Raw genomic sequence first — 13,946 nt, 5'->3', positions numbered from 1 at the left:
AGCCCTTCCGGACCCTTCCGGAACCCACCGTCTGGGGCCTGGACGGTGGACCTGGACGGGAAGGAAATAGCAGCCGCAGCCATAAAGCCGAGGGGCCGGGCCCCCTCAGGCCTGGTTTTACGGCCCACAGCTTCTCCTTTCGGGGAGACCATAAATCAGGCCCGTAAAACCAGCCCAGGCCGCCGTGGGCAGGCTGCCGGCGGGAGGGGAGCACGGCGGGGTCCTGGCGGAGCCGGTGCTCGGGGGTGAGCACCCCTGTGAAGCCCGGGCTCGGGTGCTGAGCTCGAGGGGTGCGGACACGTCCGCCACGGCAGGACTGGGGCCCAGAGGAGGGAACGCGGACCGGACCCGGGCGGGAAGCGGGCGGCGGCCTTACGTTTGTGGGGATGGTGGGACACAGAGGTGGCACGTGGCCGTGGAGGGGCCAGGCCTGTGGCCGTCCCCTGAGCGTCCCGGGCAGGGAGGGCTGCTGTGTCTGTCCAGGTCCCCATCCTGGGTGGTGTCACGGCCTCCCACGAACCCTGCCAGCTCCCCTGTCTGCTCCCTGCTGTCTGTCCCCTGCTGCCTACCCGGACACGGCATGTCCTCCACTCGGATCCCGTGCAGTGGTGTCCCCTCCTCTGGGTCATTCCTGTGTGGCGGTCGCCACGGGCATCTCTCTAGGATGTAGGTCCAGGGCTCCCCACGGCGGCAGGCCGTGCCCGGGCTCCGGGACCCCATATGTGGGCCTCTGGGAGGGGCCCGCCCCCCCACGCCCCCCCACGCCCCCTGCCCCCCTGCCTGGTGTCCCACAGGCCCCGGGTGTCCTCAGTGTCTGTGTCCGTCCCTGCACCCGCCATGCGTGCCCCGAGGAGAGGCAGCCGAAGGGTGTCTGCGTCTGCGGGTGGGGCCTCCGTGGCGCCCGAGCCGTGGGTACCGGCCCGTGGGTTAGGCCGTGAGCCGCCTGGCGCGGGAGCAGCCCCGGGAGGTGGGGGGCTGGCACGCAGGCCAGGGTGCGGGCGGGCCCGGCGGCTGACCGCGTCTCCCCTGCGCTTGTTCAGACGGCGTGGAGGTGCTATGCAGCTGAGAACCCCGAGTCCTCCACCTGGAACATCTACGTCCGGAAACCCACCCGGAGCCACACCCTGCTGTCCCCCAGCCCCAAGCCCAAGAAGTCCGTCATGGTAACAGCCCCCACCTGCCTCCTGCAGGGATCCCTCGTGAGCGGGGGGTGGGGAGGCCCTGGGGGCCACGGCTGCTGGCCGGGGTTCGGCCCTGGCATTTCAGCGGCGCCACATCAGGGCACTGGTGCCACTCTGGGCCCTGGGGGTGGGCGCCTGTGCTGGGTCCTGCCACCTGGGGGTCCCCCTGGCTCGGGGCCACGTAGGGCTGGTGCTCCCAGGCCAGGACTATGGGAGGCCCACAGGGGGCGGCCCCGGGAACAGGACGGGCTGGGTTCTGGCCAGAGGTTGGGAACAAGGCTCTTGAGAGGGCCCTGATGTCAGGCTTTCTGTGCCAGGGACAGCGGGTGCCGGTCAGGACGGAGGTCTCTCCCCAGCTCGGGGAAGTCGGTCTTCGGGTCGTGGTGCAGGGGGCTCGGGCAGGCTCTGAGCAAGAGCGTCACGATGGGGCCGGTGTGGGGACTGAGGGGGGCACCCAGGCCTCCCGTTGCCAGCCGCCCCTGATGCCTCTGCACTCGCTGTTCCCTTGCCAAACGCCCTCACCGGCTCCCACACCTCCTCCTCCACGTCACCTTTGCCGGCCCCAGGCTGTCCCCCCGATGGCCCCCACCGCGTGCCGGAACTCCCGGTGGCCACAGCCCTGGTCCCCACGTGCCCGCTTGTATGTTTACCTGTCCGGTTTCCCGTCCGCCGGCCCCTTCAGCCCGAGCCCCCAGGCAGCGCCTGTGCCGAGCCCCCCACAGCACCCCGTCTGCTGACCCTGAGGCCTGGCTCCCTGGCTGGTGCCCTTGGGGGCTGCTGAGGGGTTCTGGGGCTGGGGACCCCCGGGAAGCGCCAGCTTACTGCTCGTGGTCTTAGGTAAAGAAGAAGAAGTTCAAACTGGACAAGGACAACGGGGTGAGTCCCGGAGAGAAGACGCTCACGGTCCCCCACATCACATGTGAGCCTGTGTCAGAAAAGCGGAGGCCAGACCACTTCTCCGTGGACACCTGCGACAGCTCTGGTGAGGAGCCTTCGCCCAGGGTGGCGGTGTGGGGACGGGGATGGGCGCTCAGCTCCCACTGACCTGGCGTCCGCCCGCCAAGGCCCTGCCCTCCCCCCACAGACCCCACCCCGGAGGGACCCTTCCTCCGGCTCTGTTGCGGACTCTGGGCTGCGGGTGCCGGGCCCCGCCTCGGTCCCGCTGTGCGGCCGGCGCCCCATGCCGGGCAGAAGGGAGGTGGCCCATGCGTGCGGACCCCCCGGTTTTGGTGGAGGGGGCGGGGGCGGGCGTCCCGAGCCAGCGCTGTGTGCCCGCGTCTGTCCTCGACGCTGTGTGCCTCTGCTTGTGCGTCACCGCCGTGTGGGTCTCTCCCTCCTTGGGCCTCTTCCCGGCACCCACCAGAACGTGCTAGCACATCGGCAGTCGGGAGGGCAGTGTCACTGTCTTAGACGTGGCAGAAGGGGGACAAGCGTATATTGTTCCTGACCCTTTGTGCTTACGGGCGCCTGGCCCGCCAAGTGCTTGGTTCTCGGGCGGCTGACCCCCGGTGTTTCCTCCTGCATTTGGTCACAGTCCCCTGGAAGAAGGGCAGAAAGTGTTCCGGAAAAAGGCCGCGGCTACTGCCTGCTCCTTGGGGCTGTCGGTGGACCGGACGGGGGCGCCCACCCCGCCGGGCACCGGGCCACCGTGGCCCCGTCGCAGGCTGTTGGGATTCCGCTCTGGCCTGAATTTGGCCACATCGCTGGTGAGCTCCCGGGACGCGCTCCCCGCCGCCCCCCGGAGTGGGCACAAGGAACAATTGTGCCAACGAGTGCCCGGCGGCCCCCCCAACTCCGGATTCAGGGGTAGGACCATTGTCGCGATGCAAATGGGGGCTCTCTGCAAATGCTAATGGGCAGGTCGGGGTGGGTAGAAGCCTCTCGTGCTGTTTGCTGAGTGTGGAACCGTCCATTCAGCCTGCTTGCTGTTATTAAGTACCCAGTGCCGCCTGCAGAATGTTAATGAGGCACGAGTGCAGGGACAGTCAGGCACCCTTTGTGGGGTGCTTTCGCAGGGAGTCTTCCTTTCCCGCCAGCACGAGTCAGCCCAGCCCGGAGCCGCTGTGTTTCCGGGGCCTCCGCTGTGGGCCCTGAGTGGCCCCCAGCCTACGGGCGGTACCCAGGGCTCTCGAGAGCCCTGGTCGGGGGAGAGGGGGCCTCATCCCGGCCAGGGCCCACAGCCCCAGCCCCCACATGGCAGGGTGCAAGCAGCCACGCTGAGTACCCCCCCCCCCCCACACCGGCCGCACCGAGGCCTGGCGCCCGAGCCTCGTGCCGCACCCCTGCACACCCCGCATTTCTCGTGCAGGTTCCAGCCCCCGGCTGCTCACGCTGTCCTGGTCGTCAGGACCCTGCTCCGTGTGTGTGAGGGTGAGGCCCCGGGGCGAGGCGGGCCTTGGCATCAGGCAGGAAGGCGCACGGGCGTCTGGGGCACGAGCACCCGGCTCGGCCTGGTTGGGCCCGCAGGCTTCCTGGAGGAGGTGGTGTTAATGCTGAGTACAGCTGGCCGGGGAGGGGAAGGAAGGATCAGCGGCTGTGATGGAGTTGCCGTGGGGGAGCAGCCGCGCTTCCGGGCGGGATCACGTCGTCACCCCCCACCTCCGCCCCGGGCCCGCCACCTGCACTCCTCAGGTGGGGTGGGTGTGGGGCCTCCCTCCTGTGGAGAGGCCCACGTGGGCTCCTGCCGTGCTGACCCTCCTTCCTAAGACGGGAGCGGTGCCCAGGAGCCTGCGAGTGTCGGACGGGCGCTGGGAGCCCACGGGGCAGGCGTGGCTGCGGGCAGCCCTGTGCCCTCTGAGGCTCGCCCAGGAATGGCACGGATGGGGACAGGGCAGGACAAGCCTCGGGCCAGGCCAGCGCCTGGAGTGACGTGGTGGCTGTGGGGCTGGGGGTCAGAGGAGTCAAGGCCAGCGGGAGGAGCTCCCGTAGACCCGGGCAGCCTGGGGGCGACCCCTGAGGGCAGGCGGGCCGTGAGGCGCTGGGGGCACCCTCACTTCCATCTCAAGGTGGTCAGGGCCGCCGAGTCCCCAGCCTGCGTGGGGCCCGCCGCTCACGGGCCCAGTTCGGGGGACGCAGTCTGCGGCCCCCCCCGCCGGGCCTGGCCTGTCGCCTTCCCCTCGGGGGGCGGCCCTCACGGGACCACGGGCCCCGCGCTCTGGATCCCACCCCACCCCCCTCACACGCCGCCCCTGCCCCGTGTCTTGCTTGTGGATCCCCTGAATCCGTTGCTTGTTGGGTTCGTGGACACTTGCTGATATTTACCAGCAGATCCGCTGGATTCCGTCTCAGGGTTTAACATCCTTCTTCCTGAAGGCCCTTCGGCGGTTCCTTCAGTGACGGTCTGTTGGGGGTCAACCCGGTCTTTGCCCCGAGCCTCCGTGTTCCGACTTTGCTGTCGGATGGGGGTCTAGCTGGGGGAAGGTTCCGGGTTGAGATACGTATTCTCTGTGAACGCTCGGCAGGCGCGTCGTCCAGCTGTGCGGCCGTCCTCGGGAGTGGCCCGGCCCCCTCTGGAGACTTCGAGGGCCTTCCCTTGGACGTCGGTGCTGGGTGGTTCCGGGACGGTGACCCAGGGCGGCGGATTATCTCTGTTCGTCCTGCTGTGATAAACCTGCGGGTTTGTGTCTTTCATCCGGTGTGGAAAGCTAGCACGGTCCCGTCACAGGTTACCGCCTCCCCTAAATGCTCTGACCTGCCCCCGAAACGCCTGCCTGACCCCCGCGTCCTGGCCTCCCGGGCCGTCTCTGGTATTTTCCTGCTCAGTCTCCCTGCACTGCATTCTAGCAGCTTCCTTCCAGTTTGCTAACTGTGCAGCTGTGTCTAACCCACGGGTTAATCCACCCGCCGAGATGTTAGTTTCCGTTACTTCTGCGCCTCCGCGGGTGAGGGCGTCATCTGCTTGGCCCGTGTCTTCCCCGTGACTTACAACTTGGAATTTCCGAGTCATGTGAACGCACTCATTCCATCACCAGGGTGACGTCACGTCACCGCCCGCGGTTCTCGGAGAGTCTAACTCTGCTCCCTGTGGCTCCCCCAACTTTTTCTCATGACGGCTTGTTTCCCCGTGGGTCTGTAAGCGTGGGCTCCTTCTCGTGGTCCCCCCCACCCCACCCCGTGCGCCCTGTTGAGGGGACGCCTCTCTGGAGAAGCTGTCCCTTGCACAGGGTGACCCCGTGAACCTGTGCAGAACGTTTGTGGTGCGGGTTTATAGGCACGGGGTTTTCTAGACGACCGTGAGGGGTCAATGCGAACCCAGCCTCTTGTCCGAACGAGCCTGTCCCCACGTATCGGGGGAGGCTTTTTACTTTTATTCCGAGAAAACAGGCCAACACCAACGAATTTTCTTTTTTCTCCGTGTTGGCCAGTGCGCGGGCTGGTTCGCTGGCTTCTCTCTCGCTTTGTGCGTGTGATTTGAGTGCGCCCTCCCGCCGTCCCTCATCCAGTCCACACCGTGGCTCCTGGCGTGAGCGGACGCCGTGCCGCCCGCACACGGCCGCCGTTCCAGAGGCGGCTTCACTCCTGGCCCTTGGGGACGCCCCCCGTGGAGCCCACAGGAGACGTTTGCTCGTTCCAGCAAGCTCGTTTGGGAGTTCGTAGAGAGAGGCCTTTGACGAAACCAGGTCTACTCGTTGCCGAAACCCAGGTCCTCGTCCTGGCGACAGTGTCCCCAGCAAGGGAAGCCCTGAGCTCCTCCACGGCAGAGGGCTGGGCGGTGACGCTCCGGGTTGGAACTTCCCTGGGGGTCCCTCGAATCACGAGGAGAGTTTTAACACAGACCCAGGCTGCCCCCACTGAGATTTCAGGTCCCAGGGTGCGCGGGGAGGCCCGGGGGCGTGTCCGTAACGAGTCCCCAGGTTACTCTGGGCGCTGTCCCTGTGACCCTGAGGATGAGGCCGGGCACCGGGCTTCTGTGGCTTCCAGGGCGGCCTCACCTGGGTTGGAGGAGAAGGTCCTCGTTTGGGGCCCCCTCCTGGCCCCCGCACCGGGGTTCGGGTTGGCCATTCATTATAACGGCTCTCTGTCGACAGAAGAGAGGGAGGGTCTCGGCAAAGACCACCCCCGAGTCAGCTCCAGCTGAGACACTTAGCGAGGAAAGACGGGCTGCTGTCCCCCTGCAGTCGGGATCTTGGCGAGGATGCCTGCTCTTATCAGTTCTGCTCTGCCTCAACCTGGAGGTTCTAGCCTGCAGGACCGTCCAGAAGCAGAAATCCCGGGCGGACGGTCCAGAGGCGGAAACCCCGGGCGCCCAGGCTGGGAAGGAGCAGGTGAGTGGAGCCGGGTCAACACTCAAACGTCACGTCTACACCTGTGTTCCGGCAGCCCGTAATCTGAGGTCGACAGCGTTTACGGTAACATCGAAAGCATGGCATCCTGGGGAGCCTGGTGGCTCAGTCGGTGGAGCGTCCGACTTCGGCTCGGGTCACGATCTCGCGGTTGACGAGTTCGAGCCCCGCGTCGGGCCCTGTGCTGACGGCTCGGAGCCCGGAGCCCGCTTGGGATTCTGTGTCTCCCTCTCTGTGTGCCCCTCCCCCACTCACGCTCTGGCTCTCAAAATAAATAAATAAACATCTAAAAAAAATTTAAAGATTTATACGAAAAGCAGGCCGCGTTTGAACATTCACCCAAGAAGATGTACAGATAAGCACGTGAGGATATGTTCCGCACCATCAGTTATTAGGGAAGCGCAAACTAAAACCACAATGAGACGTTACTACGCGATTATATTGGCTAAAATTAAGAACGTTTTACCGCGTGTCGTGGCTTCACGAGGGAAGCTTCCATCACTCACGCGAGTGCTGCCCACGACGCGGGCACCGAGCCCTTCACGCACTCCCGCTGGACACTCGAACGGCACAGCTGCTCTAGAGAACAGGCTGCGAGTTTCTGAGAACATTATGTGTGCACCTGGCATATTATCCAGCCATTCCGTTCCTGAATGAGCATCCAGGAGAAAAAAGAACAGAGAGCAGACGTGTATACGGACGCTTGGACGTGGAATATCACCGTCGTAGTGTTTTCTGAAAACTGGAAACAGTGCAGATACCCCTCGTGGTTTAGCCCACACAGTGAAATAGTCCTCAGAAATCAGAAAGGACGAGCCATGAGTATACACACCGGCCTGGATAAATGCCAGAATAATGATGGTGAGCGAAAGAAGCCAGACTGAAAGGAAGGAAGGAAGAAAGAGCAAGGGGAAGGGGGGCCAGGGAGAGAGAAAGAGAAAGAGAGAGAGAAAGAGAGGAAGGAAGAAAAGCAAAGAGTACATGTTGCTCATTCCATCTGTGTGAAGGCCCGGGAAGGGCAGACTGGTCTGGGACCACAAGGCCAGCAGGTGTGCGGGCACGATTGGGTTGGGAGGAGGAGAAGGGCACAGGGAGACCTGGGGCCGATGGGTATGTTCACGATCTCGATCGTGACGACGTTGTCGCGTGTCAAAAGTTACCGAGCGGCACGCTCTAAACACGGCCACTTTGTTGTGTGTCCGGCACGCTTCAGTGAAAACGTAAAATAAAAATGTCGTGCGTCGTAGCAAAAACAAAATCCCAAACCATTTCTTAAATGATGATCTGGAGAAAATAGTCGCGGCTCATATTGTACACGTGGGGCTAATTTCACCCAGATACCAGGAAGCTCTGTGGGTCATGAAGACGAAAGGGTAAAAGCTATAAAAACAGGTCTGGAGAAGAGGAATCCCGAGATTCTTACCAATGGACAGATGCCAATAACCTCAGTGGCGATCACAGAAATGTAAATTAACGCGACGGGAGCTGTATTCATCTATCGAGCCTTTGAAGAGTGAGGAGCCTCGTGGGCCAAGCACGCGCGAACCCTCAAGCTGAGTCACCACATTGGGCGGATAAACGGATAGAGGCTCTATGGAGACAAAAACGGCCACTGCCGTGAAAATTCGAGACATGTGCGCCCTTGAACCCTTCCAGAAACTTATCCCGCACTTGCGTTGCACGTCTGCAAGACGACCCGTTGTCAGGATGCTCATTTCTGCGGTCGTTAACCGGCAAAAGGTAGCCAACCGTCTACACCCGCGGGTGGACACCCCCTTACGGGAAGCACGGTGTGCGCGTTGAACCCGTGAGACGTGTCCGCGGCGTGCCCCCCTCCCCCGACGGCTGATCGCGGAGGCGACTGTACCCCAGGCTCAGAAGAGGAGGCCGTCTGCCACCACGTCGGCGCGGACGCAGTGTCTGCACCGGGGAGACCCGCCCACCTTGTCGCGCGTCCCACCCCCGTCGGAAAATAGCTCCGGAGTCCCCTTCTCCAGGGGCTCAGCAGCGCAGCAAAGTTGTAAAACCATCTGGGCCGGTACGTGTGCTCAAGGAGATCTTTAATTTCTTTTTAAAAGTCTGCTTTATGGTAATTTGTTCTAAATAAATGTGCTGCCTCTTTGGAGGTAATTTATTCATTGCTCTTTAATCCTCAAGGGTTTCAATTATGTTGCCTCTTGGTGGCAAGTTACTTCTAGTGAGTTGAGTTCTTCTCTGTCAGCTCTTTGTTTCTTGCCTGAGCTTTGAGTTTTGCCTGTTTTCCCTCTAAGCTCATGAGACATTTATCTGCTTTTATATATATATATATATATATATATATATATATATATATATATATAATGTATATAATAATTATATATTTAACATAATATTTGTTATACATTATTTATCTTATACATATTTATACACAATAGCATGTATCATATATATTTATAACATGTATTATTTATATTCTATTATATTAATCTTTATAATAATAATATAATATTTAATATATATAATATATAACGTTTACTTTCTTACCCGAAAACTACCATTTCACTGTTTTTGTTTTCTATTTCCCCAACTTGGGCTTTTATATCTATGTATCCCGTCTTCCTGATTATTCACTTTTTTAAAAACTTGAGTGAGACGCGCACCTAGTGTATCTAAAGTCTCTCTTCTACGAGGCGTTTTAGAAGTCACATATATTTTCCTCTGATGGCAGCGTTAGCTGTGACGTAGATCTTACTGTGAAGTGTGTTCCTTTTCGTCGCGTTCTTGGTCGCTTTTACGCTTTGACTTTCTCTTTGGTCTAAAGAAATGTTTTCCTGCTTTTGAAGCAGAACATGTTTTATCGCTGTTATTTCTAACTTAACAGCCTTACAGTGAGAGGACGTGGGCTGCGAAGTATTTGCTTTTACTAAGTGAAGATTTTCTTTGTGTCCAAGGGCAAACATAAAAGCATTGCTTTTGTAAATGTTCCTTGGACTTGTTAAGGTTATATGCTCTGTTTGTAAAACAGAGTTTTATTTGTGTACTCAGACAGATAACACGTACGTTGCGATGGATCGCACACACACGCGCGTGGATGTGTCCATAGCATCATTGTGGTCTGTCCCACCTTTCCTTATTATCACTACTATTTTTTAAGTTTATTTATTTTGAAAGCGATAGCATGAGCGGGGCGGGGTGGGGGGCAGAGAGAGAGAGGATCCCAAGCCGGCTTCACTCCATCAGCACAGGGCCCCATGTGGGGCTCAAACTCACAAACCGTGAGGTCATGACCTGAGCTGAAGTCAAGAGTCGGACGCTTAACCAACTGAGCCACCCGGGCGCCCCTAGCATTATTATTTTTAAATCTAGTGCCAAGTTCCGTGGCAGGAAAATTAAATCCTTCCTTTACAGTTTTGTCCTTAAAAGTCGAGTGGCAGATTCGGGGAGTGGCTCTGAGTACAACCTGAGGGCCGGCCTTCCTGGGGCCGAAGGAAGTTGTGCCGTTTTCTCTTGGGTGACCCTGGGCAGGCCACTGCCTTCTCCCAGCCTCGGTTTCTGAATCCGCGAAATGGGGACCCTTGTGGGGTTGTTGTGTTGACCAAGCGAGTTAGAACACGCGAGTGCCCCACCCCCCCACCCGCCCCGGGCCTGTGTGTGGCCAGCTTCCTGGTGCCTCTGGCCTCCCACCCGGAACCACTCTCCCGGGCGCCCACTCACTCTCCACCCAGCTTCTCACCCCACAGATCCTGGGGCTGGTTTTTCTTTTAAGGTTGTATTGCCCTCCCAGGGCTCCTGCTGTAAACGGGCTCGTCACGGATTTCCGAACTCACGGGATCCCGTCCCGCACGCTGTCTCGCCTTTCCCGCTCAGCTGCACACGGTGCGCCTCCTTGCTGGGGCATTCAGCCTGCAGCCTGAAGTCTCTCCTTCATTCCAGGATGTATTAGTTTGCTGGAAACTTCCATAACAAAAGACTGCAGACTGGGTGGCTTGGGCAACAGAAATGCATCTCGCCCATCCTGGAGGCGGAAAGGTTTCGGGTCATGCTGTCGTCTTTCCTGGGCTTGCCGATGGCCACCTTCTCGCCACGTCCTCCCCCTGTCCTTCCTCTGCGTCCCCGTTTGTCCAAATTTCCTGTATAGGGACACCCGCCATAGTGCAGTGGGATCCACACCAGCAGCCTTGTCGGAACTGACCTCTTTGAGGCCCTTCTCCAAACGTCTGAGGTGCTGGGGTCGACAGAGCTAGTGTGTGAGTTGCAGGGACTCAGTTCAGCCCCTGGCTCAGGATCAGGTGCATTATTAACATCGTGGGCGTTGCCGGGTCACTTTCGAGGGCTCCCTTCCTGGCACCCCTGCGGGCTACCACCGGCCACCCGGGCAGGGCTCTGTCTTGTCAGCCGAGCGAAGCGGGTTTTCTCCCCTGCAGCACCAGTGACATCGGGGGCCAGACCGTGCTTTGTCGAGGGCTCAGCTTCCCTGGCCTCTTCTGGGGCCAGCGTGGTGACCAGAGAAAGGTCTCCCCTGGGCAAAGTCGCTTCCAGTTGAAGACCACTAGGCCAAGGGGATACCTCAGGGTTCATTTTGCCGCATTCGTTTTACCATTCGTACCCCTTTCTGTAGGGATCTTGATGTACCTGGTTTTCTGAGTCCTTTGACAGTAAGCTGCCCACTCTGGAGACCGTGGCCCCGAAATGTTTGCCGTGTTTTTCCTAAAAACAAAAGTCCCCCTTTTACAGCGCCCTGCACAAACGTGGGTCCAGCCCTCTCTCCAAACCCACCTGCGTTCCGTTGTGCCAGTGGACGTGACCCTGCCCTTCATAGCTGTTCGCAGTGACCGCTGCCATCAGCTGTCCTGTCTCCGGAGCCTTCTTGAACCTGGAACATTTCCAGTTTCCGCCTTTTACGGCATTCGCGTTTCTGCGGGCCACAGTCCTGCCACTTCTTGGGGATTTGCAGGATGTTTCCCTTGTAGTTAGATTCAGGTTGTGCCTTCCCAGCTGGAACATTCCATCAGCGACATGGTGTCCTTCTTGGGGTGACCCACCCCAGGACATTTGATTCTCTCTGCCCTGAAATGGGTTGTGACTTTAATCACCCGCCGAAGACTTGTCCTACTTTGCTTTGTAACCGATAAGCGACAGGGAAATCGTGCAAGGCCATGAGCACATCTGGTCCCTTATTTTAAGTTTTTTTTTAAATGTTTATTTTATTTTTGAGACAGAGTGCAAGCGGGGGAGGGGCAGAAAGGGTGACACAGAATCCGAAGCAGGCTCCAGGCTCTGAGCTGTCAGCACAGAGCCCAACATGGGGCTCAAACCCACGGACCGTGAGATCATGACCTGAGCCGAAGCCGGTCGTTTAACTGACTGAGCCACCCAGGCGCCCTTCCTGTTCCCTATTTTAAAACGTCTCTCAGATGCAGAGATTTTCTGGAACCGTCTTGATTATGGTGGCTGATGCCCTCTCAGCTCTAGCACACCTCCCACAGAAGTACTAGGAGCTGCCTTCCAGCCAGAATGGTATTTATTCCAAGAGAAGACATCCCCAGGTTGTTCTGTGGGAAAACCTCCCTTCTCCCCCATCTGTCTGTTTCTGGGACTTATTATCTATATGCATGGGCTCATGGATTTTTTTTATTATAATTCTTTAGTGTCCTTAATTATTTTGATATTCAAATTGTCCCAGATTTGGCCAGCAGAAGCCTTTTCAAGCTGGCTTCTGTGTCCTTGGGACATGCTCACATTTTTTTTTAGCATTTTTTTAATGTTATTTTTAGAGACAGAGAAAGACAGAGCATGAGCGGGAGAGGGGCAGAGAGAGAGAGGGAGACACAGAATCTGAAGCAGGCTCCAGGCTCTGAGCTGTTGGCACAGAGCCCGACGCGGGGCTCGAACCCACGAACAGTGAGATCATGACCTGAGCTGAAGTTAGACACTCAACCGACTGAGCCACCCAGGTGCCCCGATAGTTCAACTTTTTATTTTTATTTTATTTTATTTTATTTTATTTTATTTTATTTTATTTTATTTTATTTTATTTTATTTTATTTTATTATTTTTATTTTTTAAATGTTTATTTTTGAGAGAGACAGAGAGAGAGTGAGCTGGGGAGGGGCAGAGAGAGAGAGGGAGACACAGAATGTGAAGAAGCTCCAGGCTCCGAGCCATCCGCACACAGCCCGACGCGGGACTAGAACCCACAAACCATGAGATCCTGACCTGAGCTGAAGTGGGACACTTAAATGAGCCACCCAGGTGCCCCCCCCCCTTTTTTTTTTTTTTTTAGCATTTCTTTATGTTCTGGTATAAGAAGAGTCAGGCTAATTTCATACACCCTCTGCTCCAGCCCCAGAGTCGGCCAATTTTCCAAGGAGCCCCTTTACCCCAGGGGAGGAAATGACTGGAAACCAAACTCTGGGCCCTGCACAGCCTGCGGAGAAGCCAGGATGTTCTGGTTGCCTCGTCCTTGGGCTGTAACATCAAACCTGCTGAGGAGGGTGAGGGTTTTCCTGTCATTCCCCGCCTCCTCCCATTCAAGATTACAGGCGTTTGATCAAATACTGTCGTCTCCAAGCACTTGGATTAGTGATGTTCTCCTCTCTCCTTTCGATGTGGTTTTTTTCGCACATTTGAAAATGAGTTCGGCACATTTCTTTTTCCTAACTTGCTTTTTAAAACGCCACTCTAGGGGCGCCTGGGTGGCTCAGTCGGTTAAGCATCCAACTTCAGCTCAGGTCACGATCTTGCGGTCTGTGAGTTCGAGCCCCACGTCGGGCTCTGGGCTGATGGCTCAGAGCCTGGAGCTTGCTTCCGATTCTGTGTCTCCCTCTCTCTCTGCCCCTCCCCCGTTCATGCTGTGTCTCTCTCTGTCTCAAAAATAAATAAACGTTAAAAAAATTTTTTTTTAAATAAAAAATAAAAAATAAAACGCCACTCTATCGAGATACAATTTACGAACCTAAAATTCACCCATTTGCAATGTAATTTCAGTCAACTTACTGACTTACGCAATCATCACCACCATTTAGGTTTAGAATATCCGCCACCCACTCAGTTGGTTGAGCATCTGACTTCGGCTCAGGTCGTGATCTCACAGTCCGTGAGTTCAAGCCCCGCGTCGGGCTCCGTGCTGACGGCTCAGAGCCTGGAGCCTGCTTCGGATTCTGTGTCTCCCTCTCTCTGACCCTCCCCCATTCATGCTCTGTCTCTGTCTCAAGAATGAATAAACATTAAAAAAATTTCTAGAATATCCGCCACCCACCGTAAGACCCACTGTGCCCACTTAGAGTTAATCCCTGTTCCCACGTCCGGCCCCCAGCACCCCCTCATCTACTTCCTGGTGGTGGCCATGGTTTTGCCTCCTCTGGAGAATTTGTTTAAGTGGAATCGTATAAAGGGCGCCTGGGGGCTCAGTTGGTTAAGCGTCTGACCCTTGATTTCAGCCCAACTCATGATCTCACGGTTCATGAGTTGGAGCCCCAGTGTCAGCACAGAGCCTGCTTGGGAC

The 13,946-nt window shown here is 57.7% G+C and overlaps 1 protein-coding gene across 2 annotated transcripts in view; it reads left to right on the top strand.

Annotated features, from left to right (window-relative positions):
- Positions 1-13,946, top strand: part of KCNQ1 (potassium voltage-gated channel subfamily Q member 1) — a 317,819-nt gene that overhangs the window by 90,787 nt on the left and 213,086 nt on the right. For both annotated transcript variants that reach the window (XM_042905409.1, XM_042905410.1), the window contains exons 9-10: positions 1,041-1,163; positions 2,019-2,163. In XM_042905409.1, the coding sequence (XP_042761343.1) occupies positions 1,041-1,163; positions 2,019-2,163 (268 nt within the window). The remainder of the gene's footprint in view (positions 1-1,040; positions 1,164-2,018; positions 2,164-13,946) is intronic.

This window comes from Panthera leo, chromosome D1 (assembly GCF_018350215.1).
Source record: "Panthera leo isolate Ple1 chromosome D1, P.leo_Ple1_pat1.1, whole genome shotgun sequence".
Classification (NCBI taxonomy): domain Eukaryota; kingdom Metazoa; phylum Chordata; class Mammalia; order Carnivora; family Felidae; genus Panthera; species Panthera leo.
Note: the sequence above shows the minus strand (reverse complement) of the source record. Positions and strands in the feature narration are given on the sequence as shown.